At 45.7% G+C, this 24,908-nt stretch overlaps 2 protein-coding genes across 2 annotated transcripts in view; one reads left to right on the forward strand and one right to left on the reverse strand.

Moving 5' to 3' along the window:
- Positions 1-3,077, reverse strand: part of TMEM204 (transmembrane protein 204) — a 28,768-nt gene extending 25,691 nt beyond the window's left edge. The window contains exon 1 of the mRNA XM_040356658.1: positions 2,124-3,077. Coding sequence (XP_040212592.1) covers positions 2,124-2,385 — 262 coding nt within the window. The 5' untranslated portion in view covers positions 2,386-3,077. The remainder of the gene's footprint in view (positions 1-2,123) is intronic.
- IFT140 (intraflagellar transport 140) overlaps positions 1-24,908 on the forward strand; it is a 164,866-nt gene that overhangs the window by 105,454 nt on the left and 34,504 nt on the right. The window lies entirely within an intron of this gene.

Below are 24,908 nucleotides of genomic sequence, written 5' to 3' on the forward strand. Positions count from 1 at the left end.
TTTTTTTTGTCTTCCTCTGGATCAGCAGTGGACAGGGGCGGACTGACCATTCGGGTACTGCCCGAGGGCCCCATGCCACTAGGGGGCCCCATCAGGGTTGCCAGCCTCAGTAAAACCAGGGACAGTTTTTAAAAATCTGTGTTTTTAAAAAAAATCCCAAGATTATAGCTGCCCCGCCTCTCCAGTACTTTTTCAGTGTGTGTATGTGTATTCTGTGTGTATGTATACTGTGTGTGTATATTGTGGTGTGTGTATACTGTGGCCCCATAATCTATTGCCTGGGGGCCCCATAATCTCCTATTGCCTGGGGGCCCCATAATCTCCTATTGCCTGGGGGCCCCATAATCTCCTATTGCCCAGGGGCCCCATAATCTCCTATTGCCCGGGGTCCCCATAATCTCCTATTGCCCGGGGGCCCCATAATCTCCTATTGCCCGGGGTCCGCATAATCTCCTATTGCCTGGGGGCCCCATAATCTCCTATTGCCTGGGGTCCCCATAATCTCCTATTGCCCGGGGTCCCCATAATCTCCTATTGCCCGGGAGCCCCATAATCTCCTATTGCCTGGTGGCCCCATAATCTCCTATTGCCCAGGAGCCCCATAATCTCCTATTGCCTGGTGGCCCCATAATCTCCTATTGCCCGGGGGCCCCATAATCTCCTATTGCCCGGGGTCCCCATAATCTCCTATTGCCTGGGGTACCCATAATCTCCTATTGCCCGATGGCCCCATAATCTCCTATTGCCCGGGGGCCCCATAATCTCCTATTGCCCGGGGGCCCCATAATCTCCTATTGCCCAGGGGTCCCATAATCTCCTATTGCCCGGGGGCCCCATGAGTTGTCAGTCCACCCCTGGCAGTGGGTAGAGGGTTTTGTATTTGGAGGTTTTCACTTTATTCTTTTTTTTTTATGATTTTGTTGTACTAGTTGAGCTAGACTTTTTTTTTTAATCAAGTAATTTTTTTATTCGTATAAAAAGATAAGGAACAAATACACATTTATACATCCTTCACTTTCTCTTTTAACCCACCACCCCAAAATTTAACATGCATACCTTTTATTTATGATGAACTAGGTGGACTTTATACTAACTATATAAGACACAGATAGTAATAACTACCAGTCAGAGGTTCTAACTTTTTCCAATTTTTATAATAAAGTGTTATATTGCAGTTTGTACCCCCCCCACCCCCCCAGGTTCTGTCTCTTGCCCACTTTGTCCAAGTATTAACTGCTTATTGCCAAAAGAAAATTGTAGACACAACTGTGTCTAAAGAATCTTTCTAGAGTGCTGACGACAGTTAGGAGAGCATTCCATATACAATACACGGGTAATGGTTTCTGCTTCAGCGCCACAATGTTAAAATACTGGGCACAGTAGAGACTTCTGTTCTTGGTGGCACAATAAAAGAAAAAGACAACAAAATAGGTAATACAGTTGGCAAACGAGGTTGTTTCACTCTTTAATAGTGTCATTTCAAGATGACATAACGAGGGGAGATTTACTAAAACTGGAGCAACTGTGCATGGTAGCCAATCAGCGTCTAACTTCAACTTCTTCCATTAAGCTTTGACAATTAGCCCTGGTTCACACTGGGTACGATTTGGTACGATTTGAGATGCGATTTCACATGTCAAATCGCATCTCAAATCGGCGGCATTTGCCGGCAATTGTCGGCAATGGCACTGACCTAATCAGTGCGACGCCGCATCTTCGGCGCTGCACCGATTTCAAAAAGTAGTTCCTGTACTACTTTTTGCGATTTTCGGGCAGCGATTTACATTGAACACTACACAGATGTCTCTTAAATCGCAGCCGATATCGCGGCAAAATCGCAGCCGCGAAATCGCGCCAAAATTGCGATTTTACCGCAAATTTTGAATTCGCAGCAGTGTGAACCTAGCCTAAAACTTGGAAGCCGATTGCTTTGCACGCAGATCTGCACCAGAATTTGCATGCTCCAGTTTTAGTACACTCCCTAGGTATGCAAATGGCCATTAACAGCATTTAACTATTATTATTTTTTTAATGTGATATTTAATTGAATACCTGGCTGTGAATTTATGAAAAAAACAACAACTGTAGGATGAATACTTAAACACATATAACTCTATACTTACACTTGACTGTGTTCCGGGATTCCTGCAAGCCAGATGGCTCTGACCCCCAGCCAACTGACTGGCAAACTCTCTCCTCTCCCTGTCCGGGCCGTGGGCTTACCCCTCTTCCTGACAAGCACATCTTCCACAGCCCAACAGTACGCTTGCGTCCTTCGTCCATGGTTTGGTATACCCAGTTTGGAGTGAAGGCAGCCACATTATTCAGGATAAGGGACACCAGTGCCACCGCCACAGCAACCACCACTAGTTTTTGCATGCCCATAGCCTGTCACCACCAAAAAAAAGTTCACTTAAGTAGGGCGAGCCCTGCTGCACGGCACAGGGTCAGGAGCAGCTAGAGGACATCTCCACTCATTTTGAGAGGCGAGAGCCCCCCAAGAATGGCACTGCCAGCCAAGCTGGCTTAAAAGTCCCATGAAAAGGGAAATGCAATAGGGGGAGAATCCAACAATGTTCGGTATCTGCTCTATCCACACTCCTGCAATGCAACTTCCACCTCCTCCACTCGAAGATGCAACTGCATTCCCGTCTGGACCCCACCAACTAAGAGCCCCCAGGAACAGTGGAAATCAGACTCTCTTCTTCCCACGCCCCAACAAGACTGATGTGTTCCAGATGTGGACCTTTTCTATCCACTCACAAACCAAGGGCTTGCCGGTTATAGTCACTCAAGGAGCAGAGGTGCAGCAGCCTGCAGATATGGAAGGAGCATTTCAAATTTGAATTTGAGGAGTAAAAAGTGCTGATATCCTTGCAGCAGCTTGAGGATGAAAGCCGAGAGCTCAATAGTGTGTGAGAGAGAGAGATGGATGTGAGTCACAGAGGGAGAGAGAGGCTGGGGCCGGCAGCAGCTGATAGGAAGTTTTTGTTTTACGGATATATATATTTTTGGCATGGGATTCTGTTAATTTGTTTCCTAACTGTCTCTCTCGGAGCACAGGAAATGGTTGTTTTTGTGTCGCTGCGTTTCCCACCCCCTTTCCTCTTTTTCCCAACGCACCCCTCCTTCTTTGGAGATTCTTGCTCAGGCGCTGGTTGTAGATAGATGTTCTCTAAAGAAACCTAAAGTAAGGATGCATTTCCTGGAAGGCTGATTTCCCCTTGCATAGCCCCATATCCCCCCCCCTCCCCATAACTCTCAGCCAGAACCGATTCATTCTTAAACAAGAAGCTCTGTTGCAGAGAATGAAATGGCCACGTGGAAAGTATTCCTGACAAATGTGTAATTCAATTATGGTGTACAGCAAGAAGGTCATTAGGATAGAACCAGTTTTCTTGTACAAAGGGTTTTATTGAAAACGCACATCAACAGGAAAGTACAAAAACAGTGGTGGACACATCATGGGCTCAGGGCCGATCCTAGGCAGGGTGCACAGGGTGCACTGCACCCAGGCGCCTGCAGAGGTGGGGGCGCCGAAGTGGCAGAGTTCTCCCCTCCCTCCTTCTCTCCTTGTTTGTGTCCATCCAGAACTAGTGTTCTGAGCATAGGTGTGTGTCCGTCCAGAACTGATGTGTCTCTGACCTCCTATACCAGGGATATGCAATTAGTGGGCCTCCAGCTGTTGCAGAACTACAATTCCCATGAGGCATAGCAAGACTCTGACAGCCACAAGCATGACATCCAGAGGCAGAGGCATGATGGGACTTGTAGTTTTGAAACAGCTGGAGGTCCGCTAATTGCATATCCCTGTCCTATACTATGTCTGTAGTCCCTGACCATCTCATGTACTGTGTCTGCAGTTTCTGATCATCTACTGTACTGTGTCTGCAGTCTCTGATCATCTCCTGTACTATGTCTGCAATCTCTGACCGTCTCCTGTGGTCTCTGACCATCTCCTGTATCAAGTCTGCAGTCTCTGACCATCTCCTGTATCATGTCTGTAGTATGTCTGAGGGTCTTTCCAACAGACTCTCTAACAGAAGTCCTCTCTGTGTCCATCAGAGAGGCCCCCCTCCAGGTCCCAAGTACTCTGCTTCTCTTCCTGTATTTTGTTTGTTGTTAAGAGATCATGTAAGGATCCCAGGGTAATGAAGACTTCGTGGGGGGAGCATCTCTGTGGTTGAGTCATTGCCATAGAAACATTTGTAAAGGGGAGGAGTTAGTAAAAATGACCACGCCCATGTGGGGGCGCCAGAAATATTTCTGCACCCAGGCACCTGTGAACCTAGGATTGGCCCTGCATGGGCTAACAAGTATAGAACTGCAGGCATCAGGAAGGCTAGTCCATAGTTCTAAAAATTGAGCCAGCCTTTAGAAGTCCAAAAGCGGGCATACATCGCCAGCAAAAAGATGTCCATACCTCATATGTCCTGTTAAAATGACATTATGCTGGACTAGATGACATACCAGCTGTCAAGCTGGAGTATATGTGAAACATTATGGTTAGGATTAGAAAAAATCCCAGATTCGGGGTGGAATATGGGACGTTTAAAGTGGGAGTTCACCCTAAAAAAAAAATTTAAGATTAGATTCATGCTCATTTTGTCTAGGGGAATCGGCTATTTTTTTTAAAAAACGAAGCAGTACTTACCATTTTAGAGAGCGATCTTCTCCGCCACTTCCGGGTATGGTCTTCGGGACTGGGCGTTCCTTCTTGATTGACAGTCTTCCGACAGGCTTCCGGCGGTCGCATACATCGCGTCACGAGTAGCCGAAAGAAGCCGAACGTCGGTGTGGCTCTATACGGCGCCTGCGCACCGACGTTCGGCTACTTTCGGAAAATCGTGACGCGATAGATGCGACCGTCGGAAGCCTGTCGGAAGACTGTCAATCAAGAAGGAATGCCCAGTCCTGCAGCCCATACCCGGAAGTGGCGGAGAAGATGTATCTCTAAAACGGTAAGTACTGCTTCGATTTAAAAAAAAACACCCGATTCCCCTTGACAAAATGAGCCTCAATCTAATCTTAAAAATTGTAATTTCCGGACGAACCTCCACTTTAGGATGCAAAAGGGAAAGATATAACCAAAGTCAATGTATATATGAGGTGGTGACCTTCGCCAAACCCACAGCACAAGAATCGAGAGAACAAGAAAAGCTTTTCCTAAAAAAGATATACATTTATTGGTGCAAAACATTAGAAAATTGTCATTGAAGCATTCTTTTGAGGAAAAAATCACAGAAAGAATCACAGAAAAAGTGCTACTTATGCAGTCATGTGCAGAAGGACTTCATCATAAAAACCTGTGTTAGTAGTTCTACATGTTTCGCCCTAATACGGGGCTTCTTCAGGAACAAACAAACAGGTGGTGATCTTCAAAAATGAAACCGGAGAGCACAGCGAGAGCAGTCTCCACTGGGCAGATAACCCTGCCTCATAGGGTATATCGAGGTGCGTCAAAGGTTGATCAATAATGGCGGCATCCTATACAGTCACTCTTATCAAATGTTGCTTGTATGGATGAATACTGGGAACCTGGCCATTTTTGTGGGTGTTCAGAATCCTAGCGCCCATATAGCGCATGTGCAGGGATGGTGTTTGGTCATTGATAGGTAAATGCTGGTATAAGACAGCTTTAAATCAACTGGAGTTGATCCAGCCTCCCTACATGCAGGTTACCCGGTCCGCTCTATGCCTCAGATTATCCCAAGGTGTGTGCTGGTCCAACAGAGCTCACGCTATATGTGAAAACAAACTGTAAGATCACATAGCAGAGGATAACATTCACCCTTTTGCAAAATAGAAGAGCGACACACCATGTGTCCAAGGCCAACAGGACCGAGCCTGTGGGCCCGAGCAACAGAGAGAGGAAAGAGAGAAAGGCCTCGTACACACGGGCAAGAATCTCGTCAGGTTCAAAACGTTGTTTTTCCCGACGAGATTCTTGGCAAGAATCTCTTGCCAGCCCGAGTGTACACACTGACATTTCAAAAGAACCGCGGTTCTCTTGAAAGTCAAGAACGCGGTAACGCCATCGCGTACGATGAGAATGCGCTTGTCACAATCGATGCCGTCGCCGCCATTTTGCTTCACCCTACCTATGCCGAGGAAGTTACCACGAAGGCCTCAAAGTCATCTCAAGCATGCGTGGTAGCATATCAAAGAGAGTTTCCCCATAGAAGTCAATGGAAACAAAGATAATTAGTTCCACATTGACTTCTATGGCATGCAATACCGCATGTGGCCAGGGGTGGGGGGGGGGCGCTGGAGAGCGGAAATGCTCGGGGGCTTATCTCAGAAAGCCTCGGAAAGGTTTGTTTTCAATATCTTTTTATTACATTGTTTTTAACCGTCGGATCTTAGGCTGCAATTCCAGGCCGGCCGCTAGGTGGCGCTTCCGTATCTTTACGCAACGAATATGCAAATGAGGAGTTACGCCGATTCAGAAACGAACGACCGCCCGGCGTTTTTTTTACGTCGTTTGCGTTCGGCTTTTTCCGGCGTAAAATTACCCCTGCTATAGGAGGGGTAAGTGCGGCGTATCCTATGTTAAGTATGGCCGTCGTTCCCGGGTCGAATTTTGAATTTTTTACGTTGTTTGCGTAAGTCGTTCGCGAATACGGCTGGACGTAATTTACGTTCACGTCGAAAACAATGACGTCCTAGCAACGTCATTTGGAGCAATGCACGCTGGGAAATTTTACGGACGGCGCATGCGCCGTTCAAATAATACGTCAAAAACGCGGGGTCAAACAAAATTTAAATAAAACACGCCCCCCCTACATCCCCATTTGAATTACACGGCCTTACGCCGCAACACATACGTTACGCCGCCGTAACTAAGGGCGCAAGTTCTTTCTGAATAAAGAACTTGCGCCCAAAGTTAAAGCGGCGTAACGTATCGGAGATACGCAACGCGGGCCGGACAGATACGCCATTGTATCTGAATCCGGCCCAGTGGCTTTTTACTGTGGAGTTTGGCTACTTTCTTTTCTGATGATTGCTTTCAGAGTGGAGGATGAACTGCATGGGAGCCAGCATCTGGGTCTAGGTCCGCGTGGGCCTTTGAAACTGTTTTAGAGCATTGAAATTCTTGTAATAAATGTTTTTTTTTTTTTTTTTTTCGTTTATTTTATGAGGACTGTGCATAGCATAGTAACTGGATTTGGTACATGTATAGACTGTGATACAGGAGCCTTTAGTTGAACTTTAATCCAACACAGAAGTGTAATAGTGATGTACAGCCAGTAGAGGGCACCAATGAGATCGTTACAATATACAGTCTTACGATTAGAGAAAATGAGCCTTCCAACACACAAAAGCAATTAAACAACTTTTATGAAATGTAATCAGCAGTAAAGTGTATAAAAAGGTTCTTTTATGAAAAGGAACTTTTTTTTAATGCATTTTACTGCTGATTACTACAGTTCCTGTAACTCCTACAATCAAGTATTTTATTGCTCGCTGTTTACCATTATAAGAGCCACCAGACAATTCCCACTGCTTAAAGCCTGATTAAAAATTCCATTAAAAATAAAAAGTGTTTTTTTTTCCATTGAAGGTACGCTAAAAATCAACATTTAGAGGACCTGTGTTGATTGGCTTTGTGTGGCTTTAGAACTGTCACCATAAAAAGGGCTATTGGAATCCAGAAGCAGATAAAACAGATCAAGTCGTGATCACCTGCACCTGTAATGAATTCTGAATGCTCTATAGCAGTGATGGCTAACCTTGGCACCCCAGATGTTTTGGAACTACATTTCCCATGATGCTCAATTACATTGCAGAGTGCATGAGCATCATGGGAAATGTAGTTCCAAAACATCTGGGGTGCCAAGGTTCACCATCACTGCTCTATAGCCTCATACACATGATCGGATTTCCATCGGACAAAGCGAAGGACATTTGTCCGAAGGGCATTGGCCGTGATATTGTATTGCATACAAACGGCAAAGAATTATCAGCCAACAAACACAAAACTACATGTTTTTTCAGCTCGTTAGCGCCACCCTTTGGGCAACACCTGCTAATGTGTTATAGTGAGCATTGCTTCTGAGCATGCGTATTTGTACTTTGGAGATTTGTACACACAATCGGATAATCTGACAACACACATTTGTTGGAGGAAAATCCGACAATTGTCCGATGGAGCGTACAAATGGTCAGATTTTCCGACAACAGCCTGTCATCACACAATTCCCGTCGGATAATCTGATCGTGTGTATGAGGCATTAGAAGCATTTCAAGCTGCTGTCAGCCCCCATTCACATTGAATGTGGCCTTGAAATTGTGCAACTTCATCTGAAATCGCACAATTTCAAAGCCGCATATTGGTGCGACGCCAGGTGCAACTTGGAAAACATCTGCGTAGTTCATGCACAGATGTCTATGAAAGTCGTACCTGAAATTGCCAAAAGTAAGGCAGGAACTACTTTTTTAAATTGATGCGGCACCGCAAAGTGTGGCACCGATTTGAGCACTGCCATTGCCGACAATACAGTGCGACTTGTCATGTGATTTGACCTGTCAAAGTCGCTCCAGTGTGAATAGGGGACCTAAACACACACACTGCATTTGCCCATCGAAGCCCACCAATTCACACTCTAAATGTCTTTGTTTTTTTAACCACTTAAGGACCGCCTCCTGCACATTTACGTCGGCAGAATGGCACGGCTGGGCACATGCACGTACAGGTACGTCCTGTGCTAGTACCCAGCCGTGGCGACCCGGTCCGAAGCTCCGGGTCCTGCAGACTCGATCGCGATCATGCTGCATTCTTTAACAACGTTTTAAACAATGACGTTTTTCGGGTTGTAAAAAATGATCGTGTGTGGGCTAAAACGACGTTATAAACCCGCGCATGCTCAGAAGCAAGTTATGAGATGGGAGCGCTCGTTCTGGTAAAACTACCATTCATAAAGGTGTAAGCACATTCATCACGCTGTAACAGACAAAAAAGCGCAAATCGTCTTGTACTAACACGAAATCCGCTAAAGCAGCCCAAAGGGTGGCGTCATCCAGATGGAACTTCCCCTTTATAGTGCCGTCGTACGTGTTGTACGTCACCGCGCTTTGCTAGAACATTTTTTAAAAACGATGGTGTGTGGGCAACGTCGTTTTAATGATAAAGTTGGAAAAACTTAGTTTTTTCTACATGCCGAAAAACGTTGTTTTTTTTTTTCATGCTGAAAAATGATCGTGTGTACGCGGCATGAGGCTTTTTTCCCTTTATTTTGACCTGGTAATTCTGCAAAAGAATACCCACGTCAACTCCTAGGCAGGGGCGGACTGACCATTCGAGCACTCGGGCACTGCCCGAGGTCCCTATTCCACTAGGGGGCCCCATCAGGGTTGCCAGCCTCAGTAAAACCGGGGACAGTATGTAAAAATCTGTGTGTTGTTTTTTTACATCTGTCCCTAAATTGTCCCTTACCGACATCCTTTTGGTCTAAAAATCACAAGATTATAGCTGCCTCGCCTCTCCAGTACCTTTTCAGTGTGTGTGTGTGTATTCTGTGTGTATGTATACTGTGTGGCCCCATAATCTCCTATTGCCCAGGGGCCCCATAATCTCCTATTGCCAGGGGGCCCCATAATCTCCTATTGCCCTGGGGCCCCATAATCTCCTATTGCCTGGGGGCCCCATAATCTCCTATTGCCCTGGGGCCCTATAATCTCCTATTGCCCGGGGGCCCTATAATCTCCTATTGCCGGGGGCCCCATGAGCTGTCAGTCCGCCCCTGCTCCTAGGGTTGCTGCACTCTCTTATTCCACTGTACCTATGAAGGGCTGGACTTTAAACTTTAAACTTGTCTTCCTCTCTTCATCTCCATCACATGGGGACTTAGTAGTTGACAGAAGGAAGATAACATTGTTTGCGCTTTCAGATCAGTTCACAGGAAATGACACAAGTCTAGGTCAAATCCCTGCATGTGTAAAAGTTGAAAGCACAGGAAGGCAATTGCATAGAAATTAATTTAAAGCGCTGTTCCAACCGCAATTTATTATTATTTTTTTAAGTGTGCAGCTACAAACACTGTAGATGCTGACTTTTAATAAGGACACTTTCCTGTCCAGGGAGCATGCGATGTCGGCCCCACGAAACCGATCCGTCCATCGGATTGGGTGCCGGCGCCGCCATCCTAATGAAAGGAAACAGGCAGTGGAGCCTTGCCGCTTCACTGTCCGTTTCCTACTGCGCATGCCTGAGTCGCGCGGCGCTTTGTGAATGGGCGGCTGTCTTCTGTGACACACGCGGGTCCCAGAAGACAGCGCGCCCCATTTCCCAGGAGGCAACGCGAGGACGAGGACTAGACAGAGGAGCTCCGCAGAGAATGAAGTGGCAGATTAGGAAGACTGCCTAGCAACAGCCATTTCTGGTAAGTAAAAATGTTTTTTAAAAAATGTAAAAGGAGTATTTTAATGTGAATTCTTTTTTTTTAGGGTGGACCTCCGCTTTAACTTTGGCTGAAAAAAGTAACACTTTTATACCTTCTCAATGGCAGTTTTTGTAAAATTCCAATTCATATACTTTTTTTTCTGGGAAATGTATAAATAAATTTATAGTAAGGCATTTATTAGGCGGATACAATGGAACATTCACTTTTTAGAGACCTCAGAACTATTTTTAAATTCACTTTCCTGACAAAGGCTACAGGAAGGGCTATTCTGACAAGCAGTTCCAGATTCTCCCACAAGTGATCTGACAGATGGACATGATTACGCAATTTGCCGAGTGTCACAATTGTTTGATATTGCTCTTACTGGTTTTCAGGTGCTTACAGTGTTGTCTGCTGAGTCTCTAGAGTATTCAGTTCTCCTGGTCATTACTTTACTGACAGCAGAATCTGTAATCGTGCCGCTTCAGAAATCCTCACCCAGTATTGTATTAAGGGTCCATTTACATTTGTGCCGTCCAGAAAAATTTGTGGGGTCTAAAATGTACAAAAACACTCCAATTATCAAGAAAACACACAACATTTTTGTAGCAACTCACAGCAATGTACTATAGTTCATTGGCATTCACTTTTCGAGCATGTTACATCTTTCCCCTGTATTTAGGGTGGTTCATGTAACATGTCCTGCCTCCTCTCCTTCTGTTTCCCCCCCTCCCCATCCTGTGACAGCAGGCAGGGTATCTTCTCCCCACATACGCTGTCAGAATTTAAAAAACGCGCAGCCATGCAGGGATCTGCCCACACGGCTGCGTCATTCATTCACAGAGTTCTTTGAATGAATGAACTACATCTACCTTCAGCCTCTGCAGCCGGCGGCTTGTAGTTCTCCATGAACTGTGAGGGTGCTTATGAACGCTCTCGTAGCCCATTGATTCTTTCTGCCATTCAGTAAGGCTGGGTTCACATATATGCAAATTGGATGCATTTTTAACTGTATACAATTTGCATAACATGTAAATGTGACCAGAAACTTCAGAAAAAGTTGAAAAAGCTGGGAATTTTCTTTGGTTTTGTTTTGCATGTGTTGCCCTTCCATGTGCTCCTTGCTGCGAAGGGCAATTATAGGTGTGGGCAGTGGCCATTTGTTTGTACTGTTGGAATACTGGTGGAGGGGCGCACCATGTACACAGGACGCTGGTGCAAACTTTTTTAAAAGCTGAAACCGGCGTTTAGAAACGCCCGTTTTCCATGTTTGCATGCCGCGTTTAGCTGCGTTTTACCGCGTTTGCGTCTATAAGCGTTTAGTTAAGAAACATCATAAGACCCTCCCTAAGCTTAAAAAACTGTATTATTTAACCATTTCAGCCAGTTTGTGAGACCAGAGTGAGTAGCAGCAGCTGAGAGAGCAGCAGTGCACGTGTATTTAGCGTGTCACTTGCCACATCACCTGCCACAAGTTGTGGATTGTCCACTTGCCACATCATCTACCACGTCACCTGGCCATGTCACCTGCCACAAGTTGTGGATTGTCCACTTGCCACATCACCTGGCCACAAGTGGTCTTATTGACCCCACATCTCTCCATAAAGAGTACCTGTCACACACCATTCCTATTACAAGAGATGTTTACATTCCTTGTAATAGGAATAAAATTGATCAAAAAAATAAAAATAAAAAAAAGTGTAAAAATAAACAAAATTAAGTAAAATAATAAAAAAATAAAAATTAAAACGCCCCTGTCCCCGGTAGCTCACGCTCAGAAGCGAACACACACGTAAGACCCGCCCACATATTTAAATGCTGTTCAAAGCACATATGTGAGGTATCGCCGCATGCGTTAGAGCGTGTGCAACAATTCTAAACTGGTAACCTGTAAAAAAATTAAAAGCATCGCCTATAAAGATTTTTAAGTACCGAAGTTTGGCGCCATTCCATGTGTGTGCGCAATTTTAAAGCATGACATGTTAGGTATCTATTTACTCTGCGTAACATTATCTTTCATATTTTACAAATGGGCTAACTTTACTGTTTTGTTATTTTTTTAATTCATGAAACCATTTTTTTTTCCCAAAAAAAAGGCGTTTGAAAAGTGATTGCGCAAATGCCGTACAAGTTAAAAAGTTGCATTTTATTCCCTAGGGTGTCTGCTAAAAAAAACATATATAATGTTTGGGGGTTCTGAGTATTTTTTTTAGCAAAAGAATGATGATTTGTACATGTAGGAGAGGAGTGCCAGAATAGGCTCGGTATGGAGGTGGTATAAAAGCCCGGTATTGAAGTTGGTAAACCAAAACTGGATTTTAACTGATGCTGCAGAACAATTCTTCACACAGTTAGCTAGATTCACAAAGAGTTACGCCGGCGTATCAGTAGATACGCCGTCGTAACTCAGAATCTAAGCCGTCGTATGTTTAAGTGTATGCTCAAACTGAGATACACTTAAACCTAGCTAAGATACGATGGCCTGCGCTGTCGTATCTTAGCTGTCTAGTTCCGCCGGCCGCTAGGGGCGTGAACGCTGATTTACGCTTAGAATGCGTAAATCAGCGATATATATATGCAGATTCACGAACGTGCGATTGCCCGTCGCAGTAAAGATATGCCGTTTACGTAAGGCGTTTTACGGCGTAAAGTTAGTCGAACAAATAACTGGCCTAGTCAATGTTAAGTATGGCCGTCATTCCCGCACCGAACTTTGAAAATTTTACGTCGTTTGCGTAAGTCGTCCGTGAATGGGGCTGGACGTAATTTACGTTCATGTCGAAACCAATATGTCCTTGCGGCGTACTTTGGAGCAATGCACACTGGGATATGTCCACGGACGGCGCATGCGCCGTTCGTAAAAAACGTCAATCACGCCGGGGTCACGAGTCATTTACATAAAACACGCCCCCCTCATTTAAATTAGGCGCGCTTACGCCGGCCCATTCACACTACGCCGCCGGAACTTAGGAGGCAAGTGCTTTGTGAATACAGCACTTGCCTCTTTGACTTACGGCGGCGTAGCGTATATGCGATACGCTACGCTGCCTCAAAAGTAAGCCAGTCTATCTGAATCTGGCTAATTGTATTTCTGAACATACTAATTCTTACATTAAATGGTGCAGTAGGAAGTTTGACCATCAAATTGTTTTTGTTTACTTCTCATTTAAATGCCTCGTTGCACAATAATAGACAAGTACACAGATTTGTACATGTAGAGCCTTCCGATGCCCCCAACAATCACGTCCCTCTCAGCTACAAGGATGGACCCCACCTTGTGTAGTTGCGTCACTGTCATAGCAGGAAAACGTTATCAGGGGCTGCTGTGCAACAGTTTCTGATGTGATGAGTGTCCAGAGGAAGACTAGGGTACACACCTCATCCTCTCCGTCTAATCAGCTATACATCCCGATAAAGTATGGGCTGACTGTAAATAATGTAATGCTCTGCGGTTTATAAAAAGCCACATGTGCTTAAAGTTAGACGATCTGCAAACGCCCATCCAACCGCTATAGATTGCATAGACTGCCATAGTGTTTGCTGAGAACCTATAGCTACTGCAACATTTACTCTACTTGACTCATGCGCGTTTTCACGCAAGATGTCAGATTTGTTCAGCAAAAAAATCGAAAATGCCAACCTGAGCGGTTTCATTTGGCATCCATGTAAGACTTTTCAGTAGTGTTTGCTCACTGAGATTTAAAATGTCAATATTTTTTTTAGGATATATATGAAAAAAAGCGACCAGCTTGATGTATATAATATTATCAGTTTAATAATCATTACCGAAAATCTGTGTATATTTTTTTAAATATATACTTATGTATATAATATGTCTTAACAAGTATAAAATAAAATAATTTACAAAATATTATAATATGTACCGTATATACTCGAGTATAAGCCGAGTTTTTCAGCCCTTTTTTAGGGCTGAAAATACCCCCCTCGGCTTATACTCGAGTCAGTGTACCTGAATTCTTGACAGGCGCCCATTTTTTTAAAAGTCGCGGCTTCCTCCTGTCGTTCCGTTTCGTGATAGGCATTTGACACTGTATACCGTCTATCACGGAGGTCCTCTCGTCCTCAGACAGTTTCCCAGCAGACACTGGCCCGGATTCAGAAAGACTTACGACGGGTGTATCTGTAGATACGCTGTCGTAAGTCCGAATCCGCGCCTTCGCAACATTAAGCGTTTGCTCAAACTGGGATACGCTTAAATGTTGCTAAGATACGACCGGCGTAAGTCTCCTACGCCGTCGTATCTTAACTGCATATTTACGCTGGCCGCTAGGGGCGTTTACGCTGATTTTCGCCTAGAATATGTAAATCTGCTAAATACGCCTATTCACGAACGTACGCCCGGCCGTCGCAGTCAATATATGCCGTTTACGTAAGGCTTTTTCCGGCGTAAAGTTACCCCTGCTATATGAGGCGCCAATGTTAAGTATGGACGTCGGGCCAGCGTCAAATAGAGCTGTGCGTAATTTACGTTCACGTCGAAAGCATTTGCTTTTTGCGGGTTAATTTGGAGCATGCGCACTGGGATACTTTCACGGACGGCGCATGCACCGTACGGAAAAAGCGTAGTTTACGTGGGGTCACAATAAATTTACATAAAACACGCCCACATCTTCCACATTTGAATTAGGCTGGCTTACGCCGGCCTATTTACGCTACGCCGCCGCAACTTTGCTTTGTGAATACTGCACTTGCCTGTCAAAGTTGCGAAGGCGTAGCGTAAATAGTATACGTTACGCCCGCACACAAATACGCGCTCCCTACCTGAATCTACCCCACTGTGTTCAGTGTTCCGCCAATCACAGACATCCTCTTGCCCATGGATGAAAGAATGTCTGTCATTGGCAGAACACTGAACATAGTGTCTGCTGGGAATCTGAGTCCGAGGATGAGAGGACCTCTGTGAAAAGTGGAACTGTGAAAGTGTGAAAAGTGGCTTCCCCATGCTTCACTGTGGCGGCTGCATCGATCGTGTCATCCCTTTTATAGGGAGACACAATCGATGACGTCACACCTACAGCCACACCCCCCTACAGTTGTAAACACACACTAGGTGAAACATAACTCCTTCAGCGCCCCCTGTGGTTAACTCCCAAACTGCAACTGTCATTTTCACAATAAACAATGCAATTTAAATGCATTTTTTGCTGTGAAAATGACAATGGTCCCAAAAATGTGTCAAAATTGTCCGAAGAGTCCGCCATAATGTCACAGTCATGAAAAAAATCACTGATCGCCGCCATTAGTAGTAAAAAAAAAAAAATGAATAAAAATGCAATAAAACTATCCCCTATTTTGTAAACGCTATAAATTGTGCGCAAACCAACCGATAAACGCTTATTGTGATTTTCTTTTACCAAAAATATGTAGAAGAATACGTATCGGCCTAAACTGAGGAAAAAAAATGTTTTTTTATATATTTTTGGGGGATATTTATTATAGAAAAAAGTAAAAAATATTGCATTTTTTTCAAAACTGTCGCTCTATTTTTGTTTATAGCACAAAAAATAAAAACCGCAGAGGTGATCAAATACCACCAAAAGAAAGCTCTATTTGTGGGAAAAAAAGGACGTCAATTTTGTTTGGGAGCCACGTCACGCGACCGCGCAATTGTCTGTTAAAACGACGCAGTGCCGAATCGCAAAACCTGGCCTGGGCCTTTAGCTGCATATTGGTCCGGGGCTTAAGTGGTTAAACAAAGGACATGCTCGCACATGGGCAGAAGACCCGGCAACGGCCGCCGACTACAGTTAACACAGTGGTAGAAGTTGGAACTTTTGACAAAACACCTGCAACAAGGTACATGTGTACAGCATGCAACAAGGTACATGAGGCTGCAGATGGGCACAGTGAGGCTGCAGATGGGCACAGTGAGGCTGCAGATGGACATTGCAGTGAAACGTGGTTCTACAGTAGTTGCTGCATTTCCCACCCTAGGCTTATACTTGCGTCAATAAGCTTTCCCATTTTTTTTGTGGTAAAATTTGGTGCCTTGGCTTATGTTCGGGTCGGCTTATACTTGAGTATATACGGTATTTGTTAAAGCTGGATTACCATAATTGCCTCGCAGTAATGCACAGTCAAATCACGGTGCGTTGCGGGACCATTAATTTTGAACAGTTCAATTCAATTCAGAACAGATTTTTCCTTTCCCAGCTCCACGGAACAGTGCTATGGCACAAAGCACCATGAGAGAGGGTGTCACATGCTCGCCAATACATGGAAGAACCATAATTTCTCTTTGCACCTGGCAGATGAACACCGTGGCGAGGGGGAAATCATTAAATTACTATATTTATCGGCGTATATCGCGCACTTTTTTGCCCTGGGCAAAATCGTGGGTGCGCGATATACGTCGATACCCGCTTCCCGCGCTGTGTTTGAACCACTGCGCCGACATATACCGAGCGCAGTACACTCGGGTATAGTCGGGCAGGCTCGGCTCCTCTCGCGGTCACTTCCTGTGCGTCCTGTACGTCTTTTATGCGAGAGGAGCCGAGCCTGCCCGACTATACACGAGTGTACTGCGCTCGGTATACGTCGGCGCAGTGGTACAAACAGCGCGGGAAGCGGGGATCGAACGGGGAGGACACCACGATGGACGCAGAAGGACGCCGGACCGGACGAGGTCGCCGATGGACGACGGGAAGGACGCGATGGACGACGGGCAAGACACCGACGAGGGGCATCCAAACTGTAAGTATTTTTTTTTTTCCAGGAATTTTCCTTCAAGTTCGGGGGTGCGCGCTAGCCGGGGAGCGTTATAGCAAGATAAATACGGTATTATTTTCCTTTGTTCTCCATGGGTCACTCTAAACCTTGTTCCACAACCCCAAATTGTTATGCAAAAATAATCTGTCAATTTTAATTAGCGAAATGATGAAATATGAAATATTGATTTATTTTTATGGAAGTTTCTTGTACAGTCATGGACTAACCCTATGTGTCTCCCTGCTGCTATGTATGTGGCCTCCTCGCTCCCATCCGTCCAGCTCCTGTCTGTCATTTGCGCCCGGTGTTAGAACAGCTACAGGCCGGGGTTCACTCTTCTTGGTTTAGTAACAGGAAATCCTCCATCCACACCATGGTGGGAATAGGAAGGTGTTTACTGATGGGAAGGGATTCTGTGTACGTGTTCTCGTGTTGGATCGTGTTTGTACTTGGTTGCAAGACACATTCATAAACACTCATCACTCCATCTATTAAACATCCCTGAGTAAGACATAAATATTGGACTGTGCCAAGATACAAAGGTCATTAGACAATTTGTACAAGTGATCCACCATTCCCCATCACAGTGATGCAGTCTATACTGCTCTTCACATATATACTCTATGGGCCAGATTCTCGTAGGAGCGCGTAACTTTGTGCGGGCGTAACGTATCTGATTTACGTTACGCCTCCGCAACTTAGACGGGCAAGTGCAGTATTCTCAAAGCACTTGCTCCGTAAGTTGCGGCGGCGTAGCGTAAATCGGCCGGCGTAAGCCCGCCTAATTCAAATGTGGGACAGGGGGGCGTGTTTTATGGTAATGCTATGTGACCCGACGTGATTGACGTTTTTGTAAATTAGCTAGATACGCGAATTCACGAACGTACGCCCGGCCGACGCAGTACAGTTACGCCGTTTACGTTAGGCGTTTCCCGGCGTAAAGTTACCCCTGCTATATGGTGGCATAAGTGCGGCGTACCAATGTTAAGTATGGCCGTCGTTCCCGCGACGTTTTTGGAAATCTCCCAGTGTGCATTGCTCCTAATACGCCGCAAGGACGTATTGGTTTTGACGTGAACGTAAATTACGTCCAGCCCCATTCACGGACGTGTTACGCAAACAAGGTAAAATTTTCAAATTTTGTCGCGGGAACGACGGCCATACTTAACATTGGTTTGCCGCACTTATGCCACCATATAGCAGGGGTAACTTTACGCCGGGAAAAGCCTAACATAAACGGCGTAACTGTACTGCGTCGGCCGGGCATACGTTCGTGAATTCGCGTATCTAGCTAATTTACATATTTCGACGCGTAAATCAGCGTACACGCCCCTAGCGGCCAGCGTAAATATGCAGTTACGATCCGACGGCGTAAGAGACTTACGCCTGTCGGATCTAAGGGAAATCTATGCGTAACTGATTCTAAGAATCAGGCGCATAGATACGCCGGCGCAACTCAGAGATACGCCCTCGTATCTCTTTTAAGAATCTGGCCCTATATTGTCAAAAGTATTGGGACACCTGCCTTGCTTTGTGCACTGGAGCACAGTCATGTTGTAACAGGAAGGGGCCATCCCCAAACTTTTCCCACAAAGTTGGGAGCATGAAAATGTCTTGGTACGCTGACTCCTTAGAAGTTCCCTTCACCGGAACTAAGGGACCAAGCCTAACCCCTGAAAAACAACCCCATACCAAAATCCCCCCAAATAATTGGGACTATTGCACAAAGCAAGGTCCATAAAGACATTGATGAGCGAGTTTGGGATGGAGGAACTTGACTGGCCTGCACAGAGTGCTGACCTCAACCCGATAGAACACCTTTGGGCAGAGACTGCGAGATTTGCAGATCTAGAGAGTGACATTTGTGCCCATTCTTCTTTGCAAAATAATTCAAGCTCTGTCAGATTGGATGGAGAGCGTCTGTGAACAGCAATTTTCAAGTCTTGCCACAGATTCTCAATTGGATTTAGGTCTGGACTTTGACTGGGCCATTCTAACACATGAATATGCTTTGATCTAAACCATTCCATTGTAGCTCTGGCTGTATGTTTAGGGTCGTTGTCCTGCTGGAAGGTGAACCTCTGCCCCAGTCTCTTGCAGACTCTAATGCCCCGTACACACGATCGGAGTTTCCGTCGGAATAAACTCAGACGGGTTTTTCCAACGGAGTTCCGTTCAAGCTGTCTTGCGTACACACGGACACACGAAATTCCGACTGTCCAAACTGCAGTGACGTACAACACTACGACGAGCCTAGAGAAATGAAGTTCAAAGCTTTAGAGCATGCATAGTTTTTTTCTCGATCGGAGTTACATACAGACAAACGGAATTTCCAACGGAAAAAGTCTGATAAACACGGTCGGAATATCCGATGAAAAAATTCCGTCTGACTTTTTTCATCGGAAATTCTGATCGTGTGTATGGGGCATAACAGGTTTTCTTCTAAGATTTCCCAGTATTTGGATCCATCTATCTTCCCATCAACTCTGACCAGCTTTCCTGTCCCTGCTGGATGATGAGTTCAGGGTGATGTGCAGTGTTGGGTTTTGCGTTTTACTTTTAGACCAAAAAGTTCAATTTTGGTCTCATCTGACCAGAGCACCTTCTTCCATATGTTTGCTGTGTCCCCCACATGGCTTCTCACAAATTGCAAACAGGACTTCTTATGGCTTTCTTCCAAAAATGACTTTCTTCTTTGCCACTCTTCCATCATTTTATGTGTGGATCGTTCCTGTCCCCCCTTTTTTCCTTTTCTCTGTTACTATTATAGTGAGATGTGGTGTGACTGGGTGCTCCTCTATATCCCTAAGTTTTTGACAATCTCATGGGAAACATGTACAGCTGAGGCTGTCAATCATCTATTGTGTGCTGGCGCTCCCCTTCATCCCTTGGAGTCTGCACAGACTGTTAGAAATGACTGCTGCAGATAGCAGAGAAACAAGATAGCAGACAGAAATGACACTCATACCCGTACACACTAACAGGTTTCCTAGCTGACTTTTTACCGCCGGGAAACCCGAGGGAAAAAACCGAGAACCGGCTCAGCAGCTTTTTCCCCCTACACACGGCCGGTTTTCCTGCCATGAGAGCTTTGGCCGGGAAACTCGGCCTTGTGTATGCTCCACCGCAGTGTTTCCCATAGGAAAACTTCCGGGAAAAAGACCGCCGGGAATCGCGGCAGTAAAAAAGAGAACATGTTCTCATTTTTCCTGCCGGGATTTCCGGCGGTTTTCCTGTCGGAAAAACTGCCATGGAGCATACACACGGCCAATTTTCCCAGCCAAAAGCTGTCATGTCAGTTTTCCCGACGGGAAAACTAGCCGTGTGTACGAGGCATTAGTGCTTTGGATTGAGGCATATAGTACACACTATAAAATGATATGCTTTGTTCCTTTTTCATGTGAGGCCCCGTACACACGACAGAGGAACTCGACGTGCTTGGCACGTCGAGTTCCTCGTCGAGTTTTGGGATGAAGCCGCCGAGGAGCTCGGCGGGCCGGCTTCTCCCATAGAAGAACGAGGACAACGAGAAAATAGAGAACATGTTCTCTATTTTCTCGTCGAGTTCCTCGGCGGCTCCATCGAGCCAAAACTGTACAGACGACAGAGTTTCTCGGCAGAATCCGGGTTTTGACCGAGTTTCTCTGTGAATTCTGCCGAGAAACTCTGTCGTGTGTACGAGGCCTCAGAGGTTTACAACCACTTTTTTATCTTGTTATTTTTGGCTAAGGTTCTACTTTAAAGTGACTGTAAAGTCTCTCTCTTTTTTTTTTTTTTTTTAATAACTAACATGTCATTCTCACCTGCCCTGTTCAGCAGATTTGCACAGAGCAGCCTGGATCCTCCTCTTCTCGGGTGCCTCTTTGCTGCTCCCAGCCCTTCCCTCCTGTCGAGTGCTCCCACAGCAAGCAGCTTGCTATGGGGGCACCCGAGATGAGCTGCAGGTCCGCGTGTCCATTCAGACATGGAGCTACGGTTCAGCCCACCCCCCCCCCCCCTTCCTGGTTGGCTAACTGTCCAATCAGGAGGAAGAGCCCCAGACGGCTGAGGGACTCATTGACATCGTTGGATAGAGAGGGGAAGGGGAAGGCTTTTTATCTTAATGCATAGAATGCATTAAGATAAAAAAAACCTTCTGACTTTACAACTCCTTTTAAGCTCTCATTTTCTGACTCATGTTGAAAAATGACAGTTTGCTGAAAACAACTGGAGCTGCTGATTGATGATGATTGAATGTAATAAAAGAATAGTCACTGCACATTTTCTGATAGTAGCAGAACAAATTATGATGATGATGACTATCGTTCTTTCCTAATAGTTCAGTGGTTCTCAACCTTCTAGGGCCCTGACCCCTTGATAAAATTTCCCAAGTTGTGGGGACCCCTAACAGTAAAATTATTTTCGTAGCGTGGGTTGTCAGCACCCAAGGCAAGACAAGTAATTTACGCCCCTAACCCACAGACATTTAGCGCTCCCTGAGTCCTTTTAATGGCAACTATAATCGCAGGTAGTTTCACTCACTGTCTCCGGCTTCACTGTGTCTCCAGCTCTGTGGTGTATCGTAGCAGTGACACCTATGCTGAAATCAGGAGATAGGGTCTCCTCCAGCCCCTCCCACTTCACTTTCCTTACCAGTCAGCTGACCTCTAGTCTTTGCCCCCCCAGCCATGCTGTAAACTGAATGGGCGCCTGCCAAGAGGCTGAGTGGGCGACATGCTCCAGGAATAGCCCTGCTGGGTGGCTGCAAAAATGCAGTAGGAGAGTGATGCGGGCTTCAGTAACAGCCCAGGATTCGGTGACCCCTGGTAAATCATCATTTGACCCCCGAGGGGGTCCCGACCCCCAGGTTGAGAACCACTGTAATAGTTTAACTTGGTATGGGGAAGGGGTGAGGGTGGTTTGGGTTACTCAAAGCACACTGAAAAGTAACTGGAGGACACTCTTGACTAGGCTAGGCTTTTCTGAACAGTATTTCTGCCAAGGGTTAATAGGAATGGCCAGACCTGAGATCTTGTAAGAGTCACTTGGATCTTGAGCTCAGGTCTGTTCTCATAATGTCTCTCCAAGACAGCTGAACTCCCCCTGTGTAACATCTCTAGGATACATGACAACTGTGAGGGAGTGAGGTTGTTTTTCAGGGGTTGGGCTTGGCCCCTTAGTTCTGATGAACTCTTAAAGGGGTTGTAAAGCCTCGTGTTTTTTCACCTTAATGTATCCTGAAAAAAAACCTTGCACTGTCTGCCCCCCCCCCCCCCCGAACCCACCGTTTTACTTACCTAAGCCCCGAACTTCCGTGTGCACAATCCCGCATCGTTCTCCCCATGGCTTCTTGGCTCTTCATTGGAATAGATTGATAGCAGCACAGCCATTGGCTCCCGCTGCTGTCAATCAAATCCAATGATGTGGCCGACGGGGGGGCGGGGCCGTCTCATTCACTCTGCGGCTATGGAGCGCGCCCGCAAGGTAATCCCCTCGGGAGAGAGCTTCCCAAAGGGGGTTAGCTATTGCCGAGAGAGCCGCTGTGGGACCCCAGAAGAGGACGATCGGGGCCACTCTGTGCAAAACGAACTGCACAGTGGAGGTAAGTATGACATGTTTGTTATTTATTTTTTAAAAGAGAACCTTTAGTACCACTTTAAGGTCGTCAGCATACCAACACATTTTGGACACTCTTATGCTCCCAACTTTGTGGGAACAGTTTGGGGACAGCCCCTTCCTGTTTTTACATGACTGACGAACACAAAGCAAGGTCCATAAAGACATGGATGAGCAAGTTTGGGGTGGAGGAACTTGAATGGCCTGCACAGAGTCCTGACATCCACCTGAAAATAACATCTTTTGGATGAATTAGAGCGGAGACTGTGAGCCAGGCCTTCTCGTTCACAAATGCGCTTTTGGAAGAATAGTCAAACATTCCCATAGACACACTCCTAAACCTTGTGGACAGCCTTCCCAGAAGAGTTGAAGCTGTTATAGGTACAAATGATGGGCCAACACAATATTGAACCCTACAGACTAAGACTGAGATGCCATTTAAGTTCATGTGCGTGTAAAGGCCGGGGGTTCCAATACTTTTGACAATATAGGGCCAGATTCTCGTAGTTCTGCGGTGGCGTAACGTATCCGATTTACGTTACGCTGCCGCAACTTAGACGGGCAAGTGCTGTATTCTCAAAGCACTTGCTCCGTAAGTTGCGGTGGCGTAGTGTAAATTGGCTGGCGTAAGCCCGCCTAATTCAAATTTGGATCAGGGGGGCGTGTTTTATGTAAATGTACTGTGACCCAACGTGATTGATGTTTTTCACGAACGGCGCATGCACCGTTCGTGGAAATCTCCCAGTGTGCAATGCTCCTAATACGCCGCAAGGACGTATTGGTTTTGACGTGGACGTAAATTACGTCCAGCCTCATTCACGGACGAGTTACGCAAACGACGCAAAATTTTCAAATTTAGACGCGGGAACGACGGCCATACATAACATTGTTACGCCGCACTTATGCCACCATATAGCAGGGGCAACTATATGCCGGGAAAAGCCTAACGTAAATGTTGTAACTTTACTGTGTCGGTCGGCGTGAATTCGCGTATCTAGCTGATTTACATATTTCGATGCCTAAATCAGCTTACACGCCCCTAGCCGTCAGCGGGAAAAATGCAGTTACGATCCGACAGGCCTAAGTCTCTTGGATATCTATGCGTAACTGATTCTAAGAATCAGGCACATAGATACGACGGGTCAGATTAGGACTTACAACGGCGTACATGGCGCTGCGCCGTCGTAAGTCCTTTCAGAATCTGGCCCATAGTGTATGTTTCAAATTAATTTTATAGTGAAATGCAGGCACCAGTAGTGCAATGAAGCTACGTTGGATCTGGTCCTACTTGCACAAGAAGATGACAGTGAGGCCTCGTACACACGACCGAGGAACTCGACGTAAATGAAACATTGTTTTCCTCGACGAGTTCCTTGTCAGGCTTGTCGAGAATCTTGACAAACTTTCTTTGCGTACACACTGTCAAGACAAAATCTCGTCATTCTCAAACGCGGTGATGTACAACGGCACTATAAAGGGGAAGTTCGATTCCACTGGCGCCACCCTTGGGGCTGCTTTTACTAATCTCATGTTACTGCGTGTTAAGAGAAAGTTTGGTGAGAGACGTTTTGCGCTTTTCAGTCTGTTACAGCTTGACGAATGAGCTATCTACATCACAAACGCTACTTTTACCAAATGCACGCTCCCATCTCATACTTTATTCTGAGCATGCACAGGTTTCTAAGCATACACACAAACGTGTTTCTCGTCGTAAACCAGCCCGACGAGGAACACGACGGGGAAATTGAGACTCCCGACAAGAAAAAATAGAACTTGTTCTCTTTTTTTCTCGTCGAGTTCCACAACAGTTTTCTCGACAAAAAACATACACACGACCGTTTTCCTCGGCAAAAAAGCTCTGCCACCAAGTTTCTTGATGGATTCTGTCGAGGAAAAGGGTCGTTTGTACGAGGCCTAACAAACAAAGCTCTGTATAAAACTAAGAACCATCCATCTCTTTGTCTTCAGAATACTAGACTGAAGTTATATTAAAGGGGTGGTTCCCCCTAAAACACATTGCTAACAATAGATTCCTAAGACCCGTTACACTGCGGGTAGGCTGGCTTTTTTTTTTTTTTTTTTTAGTACATACCGATATCTCCCCGTCTCGTTCCTTGTCGGTGGGCGTTCCTAGTTGATTGACGTTCCTCGGAGGGGCGCGTACGTGACGTCACGACTTTCCGAAAGAAGCCGAACGTCGCT

Source organism: Rana temporaria, chromosome 6 (assembly GCF_905171775.1).
Source record: "Rana temporaria chromosome 6, aRanTem1.1, whole genome shotgun sequence".
Lineage (NCBI taxonomy): Eukaryota > Metazoa > Chordata > Amphibia > Anura > Ranidae > Rana > Rana temporaria.